Consider the following 22,503-nt stretch of genomic DNA (forward strand, 5'->3'; position numbering starts at 1 on the left):
CCGAAATTTATAAGTGTCAATATTATTATTTTTTTTGTAACTATTCCATATTATGCATAATTTTGAACATTTCAGATGTCTAGGCATGAACGGTTTCATACAGATTTGTTGGATAACATCGATAAATTAGTGACTACGGTTGAGCCAGCGTACATACTACAGCAACCAATGCAAACACATATATTCAACAAAAACTTGGCCCTATTCCTGAAGGTAATTATTGTAATTTACGTATATTTTTAGTTATCTTTTAAATTATATGGTATCTGTTATTTTCCTAAGCTCTTTCTCTTTTTCAGTCTTGTCTTTCGTTCATGGATCGAGGTTTTGTGTTCCGACAAATAAAGAAATATCTAGAAAAGTTCAAAGCGTGCGATCCTAAAGCGTTATTTGACTTCAAGTTCACGTTCCTACAAACAATATGCTCGCATGAGCATTATGTGCCGTTTAACTTGCCTCTACCCGCAAATAAAATTGCAAAAGACTGTGATGAAGGTAGGAATATTTTTTATTACTTATTACTTATGATAAAGTATATTAATTTTTTGTAATGAATGCGCAAAATGTTTTCTAATCATTGACTTGTTTGCAGAACCAGCCAAATTAAAGTTGACTGAAGATTTCATTATGAGACATTTTCTGGCTGGTATTCTATTAAAACAGGTAACTAAACTTAAAATTTATTTAAAAAAGATTCGGTAATACAGATTTGACTGTCTTATGACACGTGGTTTTATTTTAAGTTCCTTGTCTTGTTTCCAATGGTTTTTGCTTTTTCACTCATGCTCATGGTTCTTACTCATTTAAATCGAAGCTAGAAGAAATATTGTTATTCAGTTTTCTTACATGGAATTGAAATGTTTCTAAAAAAATTCGCTGTTTAAAAGGCCAAAAAAATAATTTATCCATAAACAGGTGGAACAATCGCTACGTGAAGCGCCGCAAAAGCGTCGCGTGGCGCTAAGCGTGTTACGTGCGTTACTCACTAAGCACGAACATGATGACCGATACCGAACAAGGCAGGCTAGAGCAAGGCTCGCACAACTGTATGCACCGTGGCTTTCTGTTGTACTGGGTGAGTGGGTAATTCAGTATTCTTGTAATGGAAAGATGTAAATTTATAAAGAATAGAAAAAATTCGATCACGAGGCGGGACTCGAACCCACATCCTTTCGCGCCATTCCGAGCGGATGGCTGACCTGATTATAAAGCATTTGAATGCCATAAAACCAAAAATATCAATTTCAACATAGAAAGATGTTTTTTGGCCTAAGAGATTTGCCTTTCCTATCCAAGTGTGAATTACTACTAATTTATCAAATTATTTTGATATTTGCGATTCTGATTTACCTCCTTATGTTGTAAAATAAAATAGGATATAATATAAAATTATTTTTATTGTATTTTCTGATGTTTGATTTTACGCGAGTATTTTTAACGGATTTTAAACGCGATTTAAACGGATTTTAAATCGCGTTTAAAATCCGTTAAAAAGTCTTTAATTTCTAAATTATTTTTATTTATATAATTATTGTGTTTGCATTATTTTTCTGTTATCATAAGTTCAGTTAGATAAAAAAAATTGCAACCATTTAAAAAAAATGTCTAGAAAACCATATATATATCTGTTAAATTTGTCTATTAATAATTAAATTACTTTATCAGATAACGCACATCGCCTGGTCACCAAAACTCTAGCGAGTCCAGTATTAGAAAACGGCCATGACAAAATCGATGGTGACGCGACACTAAACCCCATACTGAGCAATGCGCAAAAAGAGGTGGCCTCAGCCAATAGCACGCCGAGAAGAAATCGATTAACTTTACACTTTGATCATACACCTACTAGAAATTCAGGACACTTTAAGGAACCACCGAATATTTCCAATATGTATGGAAAAGGTACATATTTGCTCCCTTTTGTCTTTATAATATGTTTCAAGTTATCTGCAAATAGCTTGTATAAAATTATTATTTATTGTACTTGAAGCTTTCGCTAAACAAGACATTGAATTGTCTTCTATATTTTCCTTGCTATTTTGTATTATAAAATGTATATATTTGTAGATAACACAAACAATATGTCGCACAGCTCTTTAGAGTCTGTATCCACAATGTCGGGAGGAGACTCACTTCCTAGAAATGCTCGATTAGATTTAAGTGAAATTGGTGATCAAGTTAACAGGTAATTCAAGTTGTATTATGTTTGTATCCAACTGAAATAGTTTCTCCCATTTCTGTACTTCTTAAATTATTTGTATTGCTTACAAATGCTTGGATGTTGCAAAAAACAACTTTTACAGAACACAAAACATCGTACAGGATTAAAAAATGGATGATAAGATGAGACTTAAATTTGTATTGGTATTAGAATTGTATTTTTTGTGATTATTAATTTGTGTTTAGATTTGGTGTGATGTCCGCGGAGGAGGTTCGGGATGTGCTTTTGTGTTTCTTGTTTGTGTTGAAGTATTTGGACGAGGAAAGACTTGTGGAGTGGTGGAAAACACATTCGCCGGCTCAGCAGCAATCGTTCTTTAATGTTTTGGAGTAAGTGTTGCCATTCATCCTATAAATATCATAATATGACCAGTTTGGATTTCCAATTTTTTTTTATTTCATATTGTCTTATCTTCGAAACTTTTTCGAATTTTATTGATTAAAACAATATAATTAAGGTAATTATTACGAAAATTATGTATGTTGAGTAATGTAATTTCCGTAAAGAGTTTTTGTAAATGACAAATTGATATTTTAGAATATGCGCCGAACAATTTCAATACGTTGGCAAAAAGAAGATTCTGTCAGAGTTAAAGGTAACAACCCCAGATTGTACGGACAAACTGAAGCCCGCAAAAGCAAGGACATTGCCCGCAAGAATGAGTCCACCAGATTTCTCTAAAGAACCGCCCATAATTGTGGAGAAAAACAACACCGTGAATAGAGAGAACCTTGTTAACACCTCACCTCCCACAGGTGTGTATAGAAACAAATATAATCATAGTTTATTAAGACAAATATAATATAGATTCTTCTTCTTTCTTTCTTCATACAGGTTATCTATAAATTCCAGAAATTTCCCTGTAAAAATTAGAAATCCTTCACCATTTTTACACGCTTTATATTAGCTTCACCTGTATGTTTGTTTGTAACCGACTTCTTTGGGCGCGATTTTGACCCACTTTAAACGGCCAGATTTCGTTCAAACTTTATAGATTTATTGAGGACCGATGACAATACACTAATTTGATAAAATTTTCTATTTTTTAGTTCGGTTTTCTATAAAAAGCGTGTTTTTTAGTTCTTTTTTAACTATTATTATTATTTGGCTATTTTATATTAGGTTGTTTTTTCCTCAGAATTGGAAGCTATGTCAGAACACGCAGTACTATCGGCTGGTTGCCTAGCAACAGAAGTGGGACTCACAATAATAGACCGCTCTTGTCTCTTCATGAAGAACATGGGAGCGGCGGAGGGGATAGCGGCTAAGCCGTATTTGAAGTTGTTGCAGTTTCCACAGAGTGAAACGCTGTATAAACATCTGTTTGCGGCTCTCAGGGCGTATATCAATCAGTTCTCTGAGACGCTATTTGAAGGTGAGTACGTAAAATAAAATACCTTATTTTCTAAGTTTTGTTATTGAAAAATTTCATTTAGAAATATTTTATATTATTAAATATTTTAGATTCGTTAAAATACTACTTATCAGGCTTATAATATTTAAACCTTCTTTATGAATTGAGGATAATATTTAACTTATGCTATTTCAATTTATCGTAAAATATGTTAGAGATATAATAGTGTTAGAGATCCTTTTTCTTTTTGTATTTTATTGTTATTTTAATTGCGTATACCTATAGGTGGTAGCGCATTATGCGCGGGTATAGTAGGCGCAGTGGTGAAATTATGTGAAGCACGTGCGGCCTGGCTTCGACGGGAAGCTGCGGCTGCATTATACTTATTAATGAGAGCTAATTTCCAACACGCTACAGGAGGAAACCTTACTAGGGTGCATTTACAGGTATGTAGACTTGGTTGAAGAGGGGATTGTGAACATATCCGGGTGGATTATAACTCTGTATACAAATTAAGTGTAAAATGGTGTAATATTTTTGTTTTTATTCAGTTATGAAATATACTTTTGTCGTATGTGTGGCATTCTTTATTTTTTATAGAAGAATTCTTTATCGAATGTAAAGTGTAAGTTGTAAATAGTAAACATAAAAAACCTTTTATGGTGATCTATCTACTCTAGCTACGCATCGCTTATAACGTTCGTGTGGTGATTCTTTAGAAAAGCAGTAGTTGGGATTGTTTACATATAAAGTCAGAAAAAAATAATATTGATTTCTATTTTAGGTCATAATCGCCGTGTCAAAACTTCTGGATAACTCGACAGCATTAAACTGTAAACGTTTTCAAGAATCGCTTTCAGTTATCAATTGCTTTGCTACAGGAGACAAGGCAATGAAGGGAACTGGTAAATATTGACTGTTATTGGAAAAAAAAGTTATTCATTTTCTTCTTCAGTTAGATAATTTATTTTTCATAGATAAATCAATCACTTTAATGCCTGAATGTCCTATTGACCTTTCTTTAGTGGAGCATGTAAAATTATTATATAGAAACAATCAAACCTAACATCTTCTTACATATCTCCCTATTCACCATGGCGAACTAAATAAATCGATCTCAATTCTCAAATATAAATGATTATTTTGACGTGATAACGTTTTTAAAATCGTTTTAGTTGGGTGACATGTTCAGAAACTTGTGTCACACCAAAACCTCACGAGCGCGATCGCAGGTATAACGAGAGAGAGACGGACCGATCTCCCGTCTCATCTCGAGCGCTGCCACCAATAAGACGTTATCACGTAAACATCTCGATCGTTAACCTACTTTACAAACAACCAATTTTTTTTTAAACAGGTTTATCAAGCGAAGTTGCAGAACTGATGCGTCGCGTACGCACCGTAGTGGGTGCACGTGCTAGACTCGCTGGGGCCGCAGGGGGCGGTACGGGTACGTTATTTGAATATTTGTTTTCTGATTTTTTAAGGTTTGATTTCTTTACGAAAATACAAAGCTAACGTTGCTGACTAAGTGAGTTTTGTTAAAGCATTAAAATGGCAAATAATATCCAATTTCAGTAAAATACCTTTTTCATTCAGCTGCTCAATTCTTAGTTATTTATTAATTCGTACTACCTAGCTAGCTTGCAAGTTACGATAACATTTAGGGTTGCCAGTTGGGAAACTTGAAATTATTTTACACTAACATTTGAACGTATTACATAATGTAAAAAATGAAACAGGTGCAGGCAGTATCCAGCTGTCAGAGTTACAGTTCGCGTTAGCAGCGTCTTGCCGCGCCACGCCAAGACTAAGGCATGCCTGGCTCGCCACGCTGGCAGATTTACACGCTAGGAATGCCGATCATGATGAGGTATGCCTTAATAATTGAGTATTGTAATGGGAAATTAACTGTGAAGAAATGCAAAAAAATTGTCAGCGAACTAATTCTCGAATAAAGGCAATATTTCGATTTGTACTTACGTTGAACTAAAGTTTTGGACCTGAATATTTTCAATGATTGTAAATCATTATATGAATAACAAGTCATGATAGATGAAGTCTGAACAAGTTTTTTTTTCCTTGTGGATTTAAGTATGTTTCTTTGGCACACTGTAGCAAAAAACTTGACAGATAAGTTGAATCTAATAACAACAAAAAATAAAGTAACGTCGCGGTTAGGGTTTTTTTATGCGTTTATTTCTTTGTTTAATATAATAAATTCATGAGCCTAATCTCTCTCTTCAGCCTTTTTCCGTCCACTGTTGGACATAGGCCTCTCCTAAGGCACGCCATAGAGCTCGGTCTTCAGCTTTACGCCGCCATTGAGTACCAGCAACCTTGCTTATATCGTCGCTCCACCTCGCTACAGGGCGCCCTACACTACGTTTGCCGAGTCGCGGTCTCCACTCTACAACGCGTTTGCCCCAACGGTTATCCGTTCGGCGACAAATGTGGCCAGCCCACTGCCACTTCAGCGTACTAATTCTCTGAGCTATGTCGGTAACCTTCGTTCTCTGGCGAATGACTTCGTTTCGGATTTGATCCCGCAGAGAAATACCGAGCATAGCTCTCTCCATAGCACGCTGAGCGACTTTAAGTTGGTGGACTAGCCGCACTGTGAGTGTCCACGTCTCGGCTCCGTAGGTCATGACAGGTAGGACGCACTGATTGAAGACTTTTGTCTTTAAGCATTGTGGAATTGACGATTGTAAGACTTCACGTAGTTTGCCAAACGCTGCCCACCCTAATTGTGTCTTGCTGATTTCTTTCTCAAAGTTGTTCCTACCTAGTTTCAGCGTTTGCCCTAGGTATACGTATTCTGGAACAACTTCAAGAGTGACTCCCTGAGTAGTGATCGGTTCCGGTGTAATGTGTTCGTTGATCATGATCTTCGTCTTATCGGTGTTCATGCGGAGACCGATTCGTTGGGAGGATTCAGCAAGGTCGTTCAGCATAAGTTGTAATTCTTGCAGCGACTCAGCCATGATGACGATATCATCAGCAAATCGCAAGTGTGAGATTTTATTGCCATTAGCCCGGTTTACACGCACGCTCTTTCGCGCGCGATTCGGCTTTCACGCGGGAAAGAGCGAGCATTTAAACGATGACAGAGAGAACGAGATTGCGCGTCCACTCCGCACACACTCCAACGCGCCATGCTTTTCTTCGTTCAATCGCGCGTGATTATCGTTTACACGCACAATCTTTCCTCTTTCCTCAGCACGCGTGCTTTCCCGCGTTCAATCCCGCGCACTCAATCACGCGGTAAAGAGTGTGCGTGTAAACCGGGCTAATGATGTTTATGCCCCTATCCATCCAGTTTAGCGTCTTAAACATATCCTCTAACGCGGTAGTGAACAGTTTCGGTGAGATAACGTCACCCTGCCTCACTCCTCGCTGTAGAGGGATATGGTTAGTTTGCTGATTTTGGATTTGGACAGTTAGCGTAGCGGCATCATAGAGGGATCTCAACACTTGGATATATCGCCAGTCGACCTGACATCGCTGCAAGGATTCCAAAACAGACCAGGTCTCGATGCAGTCAAAAGCCTTCTCATAGTCCACAAAAGCAATGCACAGGGGCTGATTGTACTCCTCTGTCTTCTGCACAATCTGCCGCACTGTGTGGATGTGGTCTATGGTGCTATAACCACTTCGGAACCCGGCCTGTTCTGGGGGCTGAAATTCATCGAGGCGGCGTGCAAGGCGGTTGGTGATTACCCTAGAGAACAGCTTATAGACGTGGCTCAAAAGCGATATGGGTCTATAGTTTTTCAGAAGTGTTTTATTGCCCTTCTTGAAGAACAGTATGACAACACTTTTGCTCCACGCCTGCGGAGTTCTCCCAGTGAAGAGAACGGAATTGAAAAGATGCATTAGCTCTTTAAGGATCGGAGCTCCACCTGCTTTAAGCAGCTCTGTTGTTATCCCAGTTTAGTTGCTTGAGGGCCAACTCGATCTCGTGAAGACTTATATCAGGCAGCTCTTCCGTATAGTGTCGTGTCAGGGTGGCTCTTGGATCTTGGTTGGTGGACTTAGGTTGAGGTGCATGCGACGCGTATAATCGGCTATAGAAGTTTTCAACTTCCGAGAGAATCTCTGGCTTCGATGTTACGACGCTCCCCATGGTTGTAGTTAACTTTGTCAAGTGGCTTCTATTAAGTTTTCGAGCGAATACTTTGGAACCTCGATTTTCCTCGATTGCTTTTTTAATTGCAATGGTATTGGAGCATCTGAGGTCGTATCGTACCATTTTGCTGACTTTCTTATTAAGGGCCCGTTGTTCTGACAAAGTTAACGGTGGGTTTTCACGTCGTTGTTTCATCAACTCCAAAGTCCCCTCCGAGAGCTTTGACTTCCTGCTAGTGCGTTTTCCTTTGTAGAAGGTTGCTCCTTCACGCCTAAGAACATCCAGAATTTGTTCAAGTTTTTGGTCAATATCGTCTGTGGTTGCTAGTGCTGCAAAGCGGTTTTCCAATGTTAACTGGAACTCGGGGTCCGCGTCAGTTTGAATTTTGTTTGGTCGTAGTGTCGACTTCATCAAACGAGAGCGTTCAAGGTTGCAATTTATATTTAGAGAGCCTCTTAGATACCTATGATCACTGCCGGCTTTAATCCTTGTGATCACGGAGACATCTCTAAATATCCGCTTTTTGTCTGTTATGATGAAGTCGATTTCATTTTTTGTCTGACCATCAGGGCTCCGCCATGTCCACTTCCTATGAGTCTTCTTCTTGAAGAAGGAATTCATCAAGAATAGGCCCTCCTTTTCGAGAAAGTTGACTAGCGTATGACCCCTTTGGTTCCTCGATCCAAAACCATGCGGCCCAATTGCAGATTCGTTGCAATCCTGTACTCCTACTTTCGCGTTAAAGTCCCCCATGACAACATTAAAATGGGCCTTTCTGGTGTCATGTAAGGCCTTTGCGATGTCTTCGTAGAAACTTTCAACATCTTCGTCTAGATATGTCGATGTCGGTGCATAAACCTGTATAACTTTAAGGCTATATCGCTTAGTGAGTCGAAGTATCAGGTACGCCACCCTAGATGACACACTAGATATTTCTACAATATTGTCGAGGAGTGCTCTATTAACCAAAAACCCAACTCCACCCTCGGAACGACGTTCTCCTTCCCTGTAATACATCATGTGGCCCGATTCAAGAGTTATGGTATCCTCTCCCTCTTTTCGGACTTCACATAACCCAAGAATATGCCACTTAATGTGTCTTAACTCTTCCTCAAGCTGAACCAGATGTTCGTCAAGCCGTAGCGTGCGTCCGTTGTACGTTGCAATGGTCATTTGTGTTTGGCGGCCTACCGTAGCCCGGGGATTCTTCGCACCCCCTGTTCTACCGTTACCACGACCGCCGCCGTAGCCGGGAATAGTAGAACTACCGGGAACTGGGGGCCGTGGTTGAATTTGACTAGCCATTGGAGGTTAATGCCCATAGTCGCCACGCTGGGCATGCGGGTTGGCGACCGCAGAGCATAGCCTTTTTCCGCCGGTGATGCTGCTGCCCATTACCGGCTTATTGTATTTAGCTATGCCGTTTTTGGATGGTTATACCGCCATCATCCGGTCGTCAGAGCCTCGTCCGTTGTTCAACAGGATGTACCACGTGAAGGTGAGGTTGACATTTGGAGCACAAAGATGTTATTTTGCTCCCTTACATCCCATCCCCTCCCTTACACCATCATGAGCCTAATGATTCCTATATTTTTCTGTAGGCAATGTGTTGTCAACTGCACATAGCGGCATTGATAGCTGAATATCTAAAGTTGCGCGGCGTTCAGACCTGGGGCGCTGATGCATTCGCTGATATATCCAAAAACATTCCGAATGACGAAACGGGACTCAAAATCGACGAAGGTAAGAAAAACTAACAATATAAGGAACACTTTTTATTGAACGTAAAATGAGACAATGGAATTGTTAACGAATTGCTGAATTTTTCACAGGAAAAATTAGGTTCTATAACCGAAAACACAATTTTACGTTATAAATTATAGTAGTTATGTTATAAATTATAGTAGTTAGTCACAGAAATAAGTTTTATATTAAACATCTATCGTGTTTTATCAAACTACTTGGAATGTATGGGATACGCTTAACTAAATTACGATATCATCCTATCTACAAAATACGTATTAAAATACATTATTAAGCAACTTCTATTTCATTTATAAGTGCTCTATTCGTCTATATTTGGTGTTTTAAGCACTAAAACGTTTTTTTAATCACATATTTATAGTATTGCACACAAGTTATCACATAAATCATGTTATAGGAACAAGTTTACAATCCGTCTTATAATTGTACGATACGATAGACTTTGTTATTTCTTTGAAAGTGTCCAACGGGCAGAAAGCATTGCATCCAGGCACTTCCATTAGTCTTGGCTCTGCGGAGTCGTCGTCCCAGTAATAGATCTGAAATGAAATATATTTTAACTTTTAACATCTATTAGGTATACACTATACTGTACAATACGTGCCTGTATACGTATAGGAACATAGTCAAATAAATTTAAATCATAATTCAGACATTAAATTAAATTTCCAATTGATAACAATGCCCTATTTATTTTTATGGCTATATTTTATGGCTCTGAAATTCTATTAAAATGCATATTAAGATAAACTGACATTCACACATTCATAAATTTTATTTAATTGACTATTGATAGAAATGTCCTATTTCATTTAATCTTACGATTTTCATCACCTCATACACGAGTTACTTTAAATTATTTTGTTGGTAATAAAGCCGTACGTACCTTAAATCCGAATTTCTGTCCATGCGACAAGACAATTTGATCCTTCTTCCCTTGCGTAAGTAGTCTTTCGTGGTAGTTTTTCGTGTAACTCGAACAGTAGGGCCGCGCCAGGGTCGGGTAAGCGGGGTGGGGGAGCGACGCACGCAGATAGCAATGCGGCAACGGATACGGACGTGCCAATACATACAATCACCGAGCGATACCAAACCACCTACCTTAAATCCGAATTTCTGTCCATGCGACAAGACAATTTGATCCTTCTTCCCTTGTGTGGAAGGTAGTTTTTCGTGTAGTTCAAACAGTAGGGCCGCTCCCGGGTCGGGTAAGCGCGGTGGGGGAGCGACGCACGCGGATAGCAATGCGGCAACGGACACGGGCGTGCCGATGCGTACGATCACTGTTGGTGTGCTCGCTTCTAGCGTGTTTGATATCGCTTCTTTTATTATTTGAGAGAGTAATGCACCTGAAAGTATGGAAATATAATATAGAGGAAATATACCGTTGGATAAAGTTTCAGTGTTATAAACGCTAGACAAAAAAACCTGTATGTCTAGTAGATGAGGGAAGGGGACGTATAGAAATCTATTTTGGGTTGAGTACTTATATGATTTTTTTTTTCTCAAAGCTTCCGGCTATTAACAGACGTTCATAATAAAATAAACATTTTAATTTTGCAATTACGGAACTACGGAAGAATAATATACCAAAGAATATAATAAACTAGGAATTTAAATTATTATGTAATGATATCTTACCCCCACTTAATTTACGTAGTAGATTATTATGAAACATCATTGTGTACTCCAGTCTTGCAACGTCCATTAGTTTTCTCTTGACGTGCTTAGCCCATTTAGGATTCGCCACTTTTATATCGTCCTAAAATTTTACAAATATGTTATTTTTCAAAACAATTATTAGTGTCTTTGATACGATTTATTTATGGAATGATATATTAAATAAATACCTGAATTAAAAATAAGTTGTTCAAGTGATAGGCGTCATGCGGAGTACTAAAATTAGTACCGGTAAGTTGTGCAATTTTATGAAACAGGTCTCTATAAGGCGTTAATAGTCCCTCTTCTATAAATGCCTTCAAAAGCCTCTGTTTCTCTTGATTGTATCGGGGACAGTTCTCGTCATATAATAACTGAAAATAATGCAGTAAAAGATTTTATTTGGAATAAATCTAGCTAAATATTTTTATTGACCATTATTCTTAAACGATAATTTAATAAATATAATTTATTACCTATTTTCCACGACATCGCGCACTGAAATATTACTTTTTATTTATGAGCCCATTAAAATAAAGTAAACAATAATTATTAAGTGCAAATAAACACAATAAATTCGTGAAGACCAGACACAAGTCATCAGGTGCAAATTCAAAAAAGGCATACAAACGTCTCTACGTTTTATAAATTATTACATTTAATAAATTATTATTTTTATTAGGTCTTCAAACTCAAAACTCGAACATTTATTTATTCAATTAGACTTCTTATAAAACCACTTTTGAATCGTCATAACATTTTTTAACATTTACCACCGATTCGGAAAGCAGTATCTCTCTAATACAAGCAAGATAGGATTGCGTGTTCCGCAATCCCATAAGGATAATGTCGATAGGAATAATTATTATATTTATCCAATACTCACATAATCTTCGCCTTTGGAAGGATACTGGTACGGCACAGGCTGCCACCAGAAAGTGTCGTTCCACATCTGATCTTGTGTCGGAGGCCAGAGACCCGCCGCTATCAAAAGCGCTGTCATCTTACTTAGACTCGTGTCCGAAGTTATCACCATGCTCTTGTCTGAACAGTTTAGTAATTGGTTAGGGATTAAAAGGAATTCGATAATATATTTAAATGAGAATTTTACTGGATTTGTAGGATCTTTGAATGTGAAGTGCGTTTTGTTAAAAGGTCGGAGCCTAAAGCTAAAATTTTTACAGTGAAATTCTTTTACTTACTGTTCTGGTATTTAAGCAGCAATAGCTCAAATTTTCTTTACTGACAATAAAGTTAAGAGACACGTATGTATATGATATTGTATATACTTAATAGGGTTTATGATAATAATTCGTCGAGAGTCGAGACATCTAATAAGTTCAGAGTTCATAAATTTTAAAACACTGAATGAATGATTAACGAATGCAAATATCTTAGGTCTGATTTTTTTGAATTTGTTTTTATAGTATTTTTTTAGATTGAAGAATTATAATAATGCCTTGCTGGAAAGGTCAAGTCAGATTTAATTTATAGATAAAATTAATTCATAAGGAAAACCAGCTAGGTATGCGAAGAATCTTACAAATGTGTACGAATTAAATTTATATCTTATATTTACCGGCTTCATAATAAGGCCCCAAGAAATTATTGTATCTTTTTCTTAATAGCGCACCCATCTCGTAAGTCAACATTTTTCCTTCCTGTAAACGATATTACAATGTGATTATGTTGTGCACGAGTTTTACTTAAATCATTTTTTCTCTTCATAATCATATCGTAATATTAGAAACAATAGTTCAAACAAGTCATGGCTGCAAAATTATATTTGGTGTCCATGTAGGTATCAAAAGACACCGTTCGCAAAAACCTAGGCGTGCTAAAAATATTGCGACGCAGCGAGGCGAATGCCTTTCTATAAGCGGGATGTGCGTTGCAACGAGCAATAAATCATTATTAGTGTTGGACAGCTATCTGCGACTCTGACACCTCGTTCCTGTTTAAACGGTGACCTTCAGGAATCGAGATCCCTCCCGCATTCGCACCGGGAAGTAAACGCTTCGTTAAAGTCGTTTATCTGATAGTGGCTAATACATTGCAAAAGATATAGATATGCAAATGCAGTATTATAAGTTTGCCATTTCTACATACAAAATTTCATGAAGGCAGGGAACCAAATACCAAATAAACAGGCGCCTCATCCGGTTCTCTCCGTAAATCCACCCTTATTCAATAATTTGTAAAATCTTAAAATAAATCGTGATTATCTTACTGGACGTTTTTAAATGTGTACAATGTGCATATAATGATGGTTCTTTGCTCTCATAAAACATGTATTTTGTAGGTAGCCATGCATTGTTTACTAGCCTCCATCCATGATTTTCACTTATCGGCTATTTGGATACACGCGCTACCATTTAATAACTCAGTTTAATTACTACCTGTACATGCAGTTTAGTAATAGTATACATTTAGAGCAAGCTCACTTACATTGGTTAAGGCACCTGCGCCGTAAGGAACGAAAACGTGATCGGGTGGGGGCGCCCCAAGCATGGACAGTTCACGCTCGTCCGGCGTGCGCTCGCCGTGAGACATCAGCTAAGCACGAGAATAATAAAATCAATTGTTATGTTTATACCAGATATCCCTTACTTCTAGAAATAGATGAAGGTTCACTTAGTGTCAAAGCAGATCGTCTTTAGATATAGATGAAAAAGGTGCAGAATTGCTGATATGCGTTTGTAATTAGGTGCAACAGTGGGCTTTCGCGTTTAATTTTACGTTATTGGACTGCAGTTACATTAAAATTCTAAATTATGAAAAAAATCTTCTTATTTCATCACAAAATGAAAAGAAAAACGTTCAGTTTGCTTGGATTAACCTCTTATTTTAGATTGAAACGCCCATTTATGCTCTTGTCGTCAACCATAAAAACTAAACATAACACCCAATTGAAACAATTTCGATCGTCAATTAGAACCATTTAACACAATCAGCAATAGCAACCAATTCGACAATCACTTTATATTACTGTTTATGAATTGCAAAAAGTAGTCAAAAATACAATATGGAAATAACTTACCACATGAACTTGCCGTAGAACTGTGATTTCGACAGTGGAATCTTTCATCAAAATCACAGCGACGAGGGCTGTGAATTAAAACTCATTATCATCTCATAAAGGTGGAATGACTGATTATGTTTATAGCTTAAAGAATAAAGACATTTAGCACTTCCTGCTCCGGCTTGGAAGTCAATGGTCCCGGCAACATACGATGTTTGACCCTTGCACTTTTCGATAGTGAAATAATTAGTGATTTATCTATTTAGTACAAAATAATGTGTAATCATTCATAGTTAAAAATATGCCAGTCAAAATAAACAATTAATTATATTTATACGTAACTATATAAACCATTAAAATAGGCGAATGTTAATTTTCTTATTGGACAGCGTGAATTATTGTGTAGTTTGGTTTGGTGAGCGTTTCAGGCCCTCAAATTCGATAGAAAGTCTTCTCTAGCCGATATTATATGGTTAAGGACAAGGCGTGAAAAAGTAAAAATATCCAATTAATTTGCGACATGTTCGGAATCTAGTAAGAAAAAATTAAGTTCATGAATTTTTGCATAACCTTTGTGAACAAGGAATGAAATGTATACTTACAGAGAAAAATAAGGTCGAAACATTCCTAAATATGTACAAGCTTATTGTTTTGTAAATCCTTTGATTAATTCTTATAAATACTTGTAGCTTTGAGAATGTTAATGACGTTCGTCTTAATATTCACGTGTAGAGCATATGCAGAGAAAAACATAAAAAAAAAATCTTGGCCTTATATGGAAGAAGCACGTGCGTACATTAAATGCATATGATAAATAATTGATATTGATAATAAATTCACTTGTCAAGCTAAAGTAAAAATCGATTTTATAAGAAACTTAAATTGTTATCTGTTTTTACAAAATATTTAAAATTACATTCAACTATTATGATTAGTTTCCGAAGTAATTTCCTCCAAGCAATTACTGCTGAAATTTAAAAAAAAGTTAAATAAATGCCTGTTATCAGAAATAATTAATTTTATACAAAGTCACATTCAAAGAAAAGAAGAAAGGAAAGATCAAGAAATTCAGTTTACCTGGATTCAGTTAACTTTCAAATTTGGGAATACTTTTTTGATTTTTTTTGTTATCCATTAATTTTTTAAACTTTAAACATTCCGTGATCAGTGCAACCTATAAATCAGTGATCGAATCCCTAAATATTTGGAGTACTTATGTTTCTAGTTAGTTCTGTATAACAAAACACGATCGACAGGAGCCACTGTCCATTATAATCCTCTAAACCTAGTCGTGAAAGAGTCCGCTCTTTTTCTGTAACCACTCACTAGTCATGTAATATCGGTTGAAGAAGACTTAAAATTCTTGTTACCACAATTCTCTCAAGAAATTCGTTCATTGAGCCACTTTGCAAGTGTTTCTTGTATTCTAGTACTTTGTTATGGGTATTTCCTAAGTGTATTTTTTTCCCGAGGGGGTCGCGGAAGAATTTGACACAATACCCGCGCCCCCATCATTAATGCAGCTCGATGGAACCCAGTCGGGTTTTAGTCGGTAAGAATCCGACATTACCCACGGCTCCTTCCCCGGGGGCCGTGGGCATCTATGCAAGATTTCCCCACTTAAAAAAAAAGTTGTATTTTTTCTCACCGGCTATGAGTGAGACGCCCACCAACACGCCGAGACAGCAGCAAGTATGTTCGGTCCTCATGCTCGGTGCCACATCCGCCGCGTTGGTCGGCTCCTCCTCGCGACCGCCCTCTTTCCTGTCAGAACATTTGAAATTTATGTTATGAGCCTAGGGATCTATTTGTGGATAAAGTCCGAGTCAAAGTATCAGACGTTGCTTGAAAGTTATGAGTCATGAGGTCATTTAGGGTAATCTCGAATAGAAGTCAATTAAAGCACAATTATAGTCTGACTATTGGTCTTCACCAATAGCCAGACTATAATTGTGGGCACGTAGGTATTGAAGCGTAACGTACTTGACGAATGTAATTTTGTTTATTCTTTCTACCGCATGGATATTTTAATTTTTTAATTATGTACTTCTTCTTGATTTATCACCGTTATCCTACAATTAGTAGGTACTATTAGATTTAAACCTAAGTCAATAAATAGAAGTTCCTCTAGCCTGAAATAATATAATATGGTTATTGTCCTCTAGTCAGTTATTTTAATTTTTATATGCATAAATAACTGAACCTTGAAACACTTGTCTTTCTTACTAGTTAATGTCCCAAAAAACCTTATCTCACAATTATTTCTAAAACTATGTACAGGTAAATTAGCTTGGAGAAATTTTTGCATATGTAGTGGTGTGTATATTACTCAGATCTTAGAGCGCGTTTCCACTATATCGTTCTGACTTCTGGCCTATACAAAAATGTTTCGATATCCTAACATTACTATTTAATTTTATACTTATTCCTAGCAACACTTTTGTTTTCAATAAAAACAAGTTTTTATTTGAAAGAAAATGGTTTTGACTTTATAAAAAAAAATATATCATTCAATTTCACGTCCTTGAGCAAACGACAAGGCGACTACCGTGAAACAATAAAATATCGTGTCCATAATAATTTGTTTCATAATTAATATTTGACCATAATAATTACGAAACAAAACAAATAAATAAATCGTCACTTGATAGTGGAAAGTGGAAACACGCACAAAACCAGAATAAACCAGTTTACGCTGTCCGCAGGTGCCACGTGCAGTCGTTTGGTACCGTGAACATAAAGCACACATTTCATTCAAAAATTATAATTATTACGTATAGACCGGGAGATATTGACACAAAATTTCGAGTCATTTGTAACAGGATGGCGGTTCTACAGGGGTCTTAGTACGCAATGACAAAAAGAAATAGTTCTATATATATATAAAAAAAATTTGCAGATTTTCGGCGGTATGGCGACCATTTGGAATCGTCCGAAAAGTATGGCATGGCGATTTTCGTAAATGGCTGCACGACGATGGTTACCTGTGCAAAAGTTAGCCTGGTACAAATGGTTGAATTGTTTTTTTTTAAATCAACACATTCGCGTCGGTATGGCGGGCTGTAAGTCACACCGGAAAAGTATGGCATGACACTACCGCCTACTTCTTTTTATGGGCTATCGGTAAATTCTAAAATTTTTGTGTTACAAATTGTTTGACTTCGCTATTTTTCCGACGAGTTCGACTAACGCCTACGTGACTAAGCCGCCGGTACCAGCGTTCACACCATCGTTTTTCTTTTTGTCATTGCGTACTTAGACCCCTGTAGAACCGCCATCCTGTTACAAATGACTCGAAATTTTGTGTCAATATCTCCCGGTCTAGTTAATGTAAAAGTTATACGTATGTTAAATGTGCAAATATTAAAATAAAGTCTCATCTTTTTCAGAGGAGAAACACATATAGTTTAATTTAAAATCCCTTATATATATATATAAAATAAAAACTAAAAATAAAATGTTGTTTTATTTTATTTGCTGACCATACACTACTACAAACGCAAAAATTTCTCCAAGCTAATTTACCTGTACCTCCTTCGAAGTCTTTTTTATATTAATACAATCTCAAATCAACAAAAAAGCAATAATTTGGTCACCCAAAAGCCAATGATGATTCTGCCTATTAATTGTTATGGCGAAGAATTCTAAGAACATATCAATCCACTTAAGGACTAACATAACGCTCATCAAGTTCTCTTGCTATCGTTAATCATTTAAAGTTGTAGCTTTCTTTCTTCTTTTTTTATCTGATATATACAAGAATTATCAAAATTGTCTGCTAAGTAGGTTATCTATATTAATTATGCCAACTTTCAGTATTCAGATCTTATCAAAAACAGGTTCTTTTTCACATATGTACTTCATTTTATCCTTGACATAAAATAGTCAGAAATACGATGACAATAAAATAAACTATATTTAAATATATCCACAAAGGCCTCAACCAATTTTGTTTCAGCTACAACCTTTTCATATTAACATTCTTTTAAATAGATAAGTTATTCATGAAGTACGCTGATTAAACTTCTACAAACTATAATTGCATGAAAATTGTGATTAGAGTAGTATCATCGTTTTAAAATAATTTTGTCAAGGCGAATTTTGTATTGTCCAAGACATTGTTTAAACTAGTTATAAACATCCTTCTTCTTTCCTTTACACGAACATTAATTAAAGCATCATTAACATCAATCAGTGCAATATCAGCAATTACGATTATCACTTACATTTTCCTCTTCCGGATTGACAATTCTACATTGTATCCCAATATTGAACCGCGTATTGATCACTCAGTAGTGCACATATCAAAGGACTATGCTCGAATCATAGCACAAACAGATACAATGGGATTGTTCGTAATTGCGGACGATGCAAGGGCGGAAGTGCACGACGCGCGAAGTGCTGTCCCACTGAGTCCACGCGGGACGCTCCGCGAATTCACGGTCGTTGGGCGACCTGCTCAGATGATTGACTTTGTCCAATCGATTGTACGGTATCTATTTACACATGCGAGAGCAACCATCACGGCTATTTGTATGTGCCGCACTGACTCCCCGGTTACGCCCTTGTCAACGTCAATTTGAATGGGATGTTCAGATTTTATCATTACGTCGCAGCTATATAAAATGCTATTTTATGTGGCGTAAAATGTAATTTGTATTGTGCTGTTTTTTAAACATGACTGAAGCTAATTTTTTCTCAATGCCTATACAGTACAAAAGGCCGTTGTGGTATAATTCTCCCACAGTACTGCACTGATGTTTTCAGGTAAATAAGAAGATCAAGTTATATTATACCTTAAGTAATTAAGTCGGATACCGTATTCGTGGTTCTTAAGGATTCTCATTTCATTAAATGTCTGAATATTGACTAAATCATAGTAAATCAATAAATGTTATCTGAATAATCGGCTACGGCCTCGTCGTTATTAACTAACATAATATATTTCTATAAACTAATAACTAGGAATCATGCTTATAATCAAGCTGGATGCGCGTTGCTTAAATCATAATTTAGTTAACATACATACCTGACACACAAAATACTAGTCAGATGTACCATCACATTATTTAGACAAATAAATAAACGAAAAAGATGATCACTCAGAAAGTGTAATTCTAGACACTTATTTGCATGGTGTTGTCACTAGTAATCAGTGTCTCTGAATACTCGAGCTTAATTCTGATATCCTTCAGAAGATAAGGCAGAGCAAGATATCTTGTATATTTGCTCATCGTATTTGCCTATTTGTTAATTAATCTGCGCTAAAAACAAACTGTGTATTATTCCCTCTCATATAATTTCTACTGTTGGATTTAATTCTCAGGTAATCCGAAATAAGTTTATTGTATTTTATTATCTCAGGATTCTCAAAAACAGTTTTTATTTTCTGTAAAGTCGTTGAAATAAAACACCAAAATATCATATCACAGCCAATTTAATATAGATCTATATCGAATATCGTTACTTTAACATAAATAACGTTAATCTTAATCTACTTTTCACATGTACTCAGTCTACATGTACTCCAACGTTATATCTCTGCATCATTTTATTCGATTATGATTCTTATGTGACGGGAGTAGCGCATTGTTTCTTGTATTCACTATGAGAGAGAACGAATTCACGTGTTAATGAGAGGAAGGTGTCGTAGTCGCACAAGGGTAGCCCGCCACAGCCCGATATCGGTAGTATAATACCAGGGCCCCCGGCTTCAGCCGCATATACAGCCTGTAAGAGTAAGAACACTAATTAAAAGATTCTATAAAAACTTTGATATAAACCGTTTCCGTTTTCGAAAATTGTTCAAAGATAAATTATTAATGAGGATATACTTTTCAGATAAAGACATGGAAATCTGTTAGACACTTTAGGAAAAGTAATCTACTCAGTTATGAATAATGTATTGCATTTTGTGTAATGTGTACGCTTCATCTGGTTTTTAAGATATCTAGTTCTTGTAGTATAATCTAAATGCTATAAATAATATTTGAGTAATCATTCCCATTATCGTATTGAAAGTAGTCAAGCGTAACCAATCGTTTCGTACCGTTCTAAAATAATAATTATTACATCTTACCGTAAATCCATACTGTCCGGTTAAACGCCGTTTTCTCAATTCAAGTGATATGGTAGAACCGTATTTGGGCTGGTGCGGTCTGAACACTCGGGCAGCGGACATCAGAGCTGCTACATTGTTCTCGTGAGCCGAAAACAACCACAGTTTAGGTAAATCTTTTTCCCCAGCTATAGCCGCACCCGTTACATTCTCTATTTTCTCGAGCAGCACTCCTAAAAACAAAAGGTCATTTTACTAGTAATGTTTTTCTTGGAAATTGTTTCAATTACTTAACTTTTTTGTTTTTCGTTTTTATTACCTGCAGCTAATCGTATCATTTCACTGGTATAAAACTCGGCAGCGTATTCGATTTTAGTTACCTCTTTTATCTTTGGCATAACTTCTATCGCCCATTGCGGTGGATGCACTCCCACATTTTCCTATAAAAAAATTATAAATCATAGCAATTATTTTAATGGAAACACATAAAAATACATATAAAATGCTCATACCAAGGTTTGGAAAAGATTGTCTAAATAAAAGACATCTTCCGGTGTCGTAATATTGGTTCTAGTTTTGATACTCAAGTATTTGTAGAGTCCTTCGTATGGTATCATCCTCTTCTGGAATTCAGGTGAAGCGTAAACTTTATCCCGTAATTGCAGATATCGCGGGCAATTGTAATAATACATGAACTGAAAAATATTAACATTTTTTATCTAATGTCCATAAATCTTTACCTGACGCGGCTTTTTCTGTAATAGATTATTTTTTTTACAAAACCGGTACCGCAGCACATGAACCAATCATCCAAATCGTGTAAATACCGGTTACTTACATACCAATTACCTGATTAGCATTAAGTATTATCTGAATTATATTGTCTTAACACTTTATGTCATGCACTTACAGTCCAGTTTGCATCAATTAACTTCTATTATGTCTTTAATGAGCTAATCGTTTTTACGTTGTTTTGTTTGAGTAAGATTATTTAAAATGTAATATTGGATACTTTTTTGTACATACATCGTCATCTTCAAATGCAGGGGTATCATAAGGAACTGGTTGCCAGTTAAGGGTAGGGTTCCATCTTTGTGCAGGTGGTGGTGGAAACAAAGCAGCCAACGCAGTCAACACTGTCATTTTAGTGCGCGCGTAATCTGTCGTCTGAATGTGAGTCTCATCGGGTAAATAAAGACTAGATATTATATTATTGTAACGTCTCCTCAAATACTCCCCGACTCGATACCCGCGCTGCTTTCCTTTCTGTTACAAAAATAACGAATTAACTATGTATATTATGTTGAATTTAAATTTGTATACTCATTCATAGATTATGATGATATTACTAACGTTTGTAAGCGCTTTTTTCCCGTAAGGAAAAAATATATTATCATAGTGTTGATCAGAAGGAAATTTGTCTAGCTCTTCTTGATCTGGAGTTCGGTCACCGTGTCTAAAAACCTGTAAAATTATGCAAAATGCATCATAACATTTATGCTCATTGTTGCTTAGGATACATAATATATTTACATATTAAACAGGTGTATCAAGAAATTATTCTTTTGTAAAATATATTATTAACTGTTAGTTTTTGAGTTTTTAACAAGATAACGATAATTTATTTTCTTATATTGTTGATTTTAATTTATTTATATAGTGTGAATAGGTAAATTTTGAAGGTCATCAATTGGTCACCAATTGAATGTTTTATTTTTTGTCCTAGCCATTTAGCAAAAATGATTCAATTGTACGTAATATAAACCGTACATATAAATATAAAACACAATAATCAATCCAGCCATACAAACAATATCACTCGGAAGAGGCGTGACACCTGTGACCCGATACAAATCGGATCATACGATTGAACATACCACAAAAGCCATCAACAGATCAGTGTTGGCCAGGCCATTGTCTACTACGTCCACCTTGTTGTCGACCTCCACAGCCGCTTCTAGAGGAAGCTCTGGCTTCAATTCATTACACGACACGGCTACCAACAGCAAACCGAACACCATCAAAGTCCCCATTATATGAATTTAATTAAAAAAAAAGAAAAAGTATTTTTAAAACAATAATCGACTAGGTAGCACGCGCTACCGCGAGTCGATTTCGACTGCCATGCTCTGAGCCTCCGTATAGTTTATATCTAGATAGGTACATTGAAGAGGGCCGAGATCGTAATGTGATTAGAGCGCGAAATAATCTGGAGACCCTCAATAGACTAGTCTCACCGACTATGATATCTAGTGGTATCTAGTTTTCTGGATAGATGGTGAAACGTTTAAAG

General features: G+C 36.4%; 3 protein-coding genes across 5 annotated transcripts in view; 1 reads left to right on the forward strand and 2 right to left on the reverse strand.

Moving 5' to 3' along the window:
- The window catches only part of Ziz (dedicator of cytokinesis protein Ziz), a 43,346-nt gene that overhangs the window by 10,430 nt on the left and 10,413 nt on the right, over window positions 1-22,503 (forward strand). The window contains exons 16-29 of the mRNA XM_090115197.1: window positions 76-213; window positions 300-495; window positions 593-663; window positions 916-1,075; window positions 1,666-1,902; window positions 2,068-2,185; window positions 2,407-2,550; window positions 2,759-2,976; window positions 3,360-3,596; window positions 3,861-4,021; window positions 4,360-4,480; window positions 4,933-5,025; window positions 5,318-5,448; window positions 9,309-9,450. Of these exons, the coding sequence (XP_089971323.1) occupies window positions 76-213; window positions 300-495; window positions 593-663; window positions 916-1,075; window positions 1,666-1,902; window positions 2,068-2,185; window positions 2,407-2,550; window positions 2,759-2,976; window positions 3,360-3,596; window positions 3,861-4,021; window positions 4,360-4,480; window positions 4,933-5,025; window positions 5,318-5,448; window positions 9,309-9,450 (2,167 nt within the window). The remainder of the gene's footprint in view (window positions 1-75; window positions 214-299; window positions 496-592; window positions 664-915; window positions 1,076-1,665; window positions 1,903-2,067; window positions 2,186-2,406; window positions 2,551-2,758; window positions 2,977-3,359; window positions 3,597-3,860; window positions 4,022-4,359; window positions 4,481-4,932; window positions 5,026-5,317; window positions 5,449-9,308; window positions 9,451-22,503) is intronic.
- On the reverse strand, window positions 9,487-19,312 carry LOC149910568 (venom acid phosphatase Acph-1-like). 2 transcript variants are annotated; one of them, XM_090115153.1, is made up of 10 exons: window positions 19,182-19,312; window positions 15,801-15,916; window positions 14,171-14,238; window positions 13,579-13,686; window positions 12,710-12,791; window positions 12,017-12,174; window positions 11,322-11,504; window positions 11,113-11,233; window positions 10,573-10,820; window positions 9,487-10,010 (listed from the first exon to the last, which is right to left on the reverse strand). In XM_090115153.1, the coding sequence occupies exons 1-10, from the start codon at window positions 19,211-19,213 to the stop codon at window positions 9,858-9,860; spliced, it is 1,269 nt and encodes a 422-aa protein (XP_089971279.1). In that variant the 5' UTR covers window positions 19,214-19,312; the 3' UTR covers window positions 9,487-9,857. The 2 variants fall into 2 exon arrangements, with proteins under 2 accessions (XP_089971279.1, XP_089971284.1); XM_090115158.1 differs by lacking the exon at window positions 19,182-19,312 and adding an exon at window positions 18,379-18,666.
- Window positions 19,572-22,345, reverse strand: LOC149910569 (venom acid phosphatase Acph-1-like). 2 transcript variants are annotated; one of them, XM_090115177.1, is made up of 7 exons: window positions 22,088-22,345; window positions 21,564-21,674; window positions 21,237-21,476; window positions 20,723-20,833; window positions 20,530-20,650; window positions 20,232-20,443; window positions 19,572-19,882 (listed from the first exon to the last, which is right to left on the reverse strand). In XM_090115177.1, the coding sequence occupies exons 1-7, from the start codon at window positions 22,241-22,243 to the stop codon at window positions 19,721-19,723; spliced, it is 1,113 nt and encodes a 370-aa protein (XP_089971303.1). In that variant the 5' UTR covers window positions 22,244-22,345; the 3' UTR covers window positions 19,572-19,720. The 2 variants fall into 2 exon arrangements, with proteins under 2 accessions (XP_089971303.1, XP_089971295.1); XM_090115169.1 differs by having other exon boundaries at window positions 20,723-20,905.

This window comes from Colias eurytheme, chromosome 2, assembly GCF_061535395.1.
Source record: "Colias eurytheme isolate Ceu_HAF_F1 chromosome 2, ilColEury1 Martin Lab GWU primary, whole genome shotgun sequence".
NCBI classification, from domain to species: Eukaryota; Metazoa; Arthropoda; class Insecta; order Lepidoptera; family Pieridae; genus Colias; species Colias eurytheme.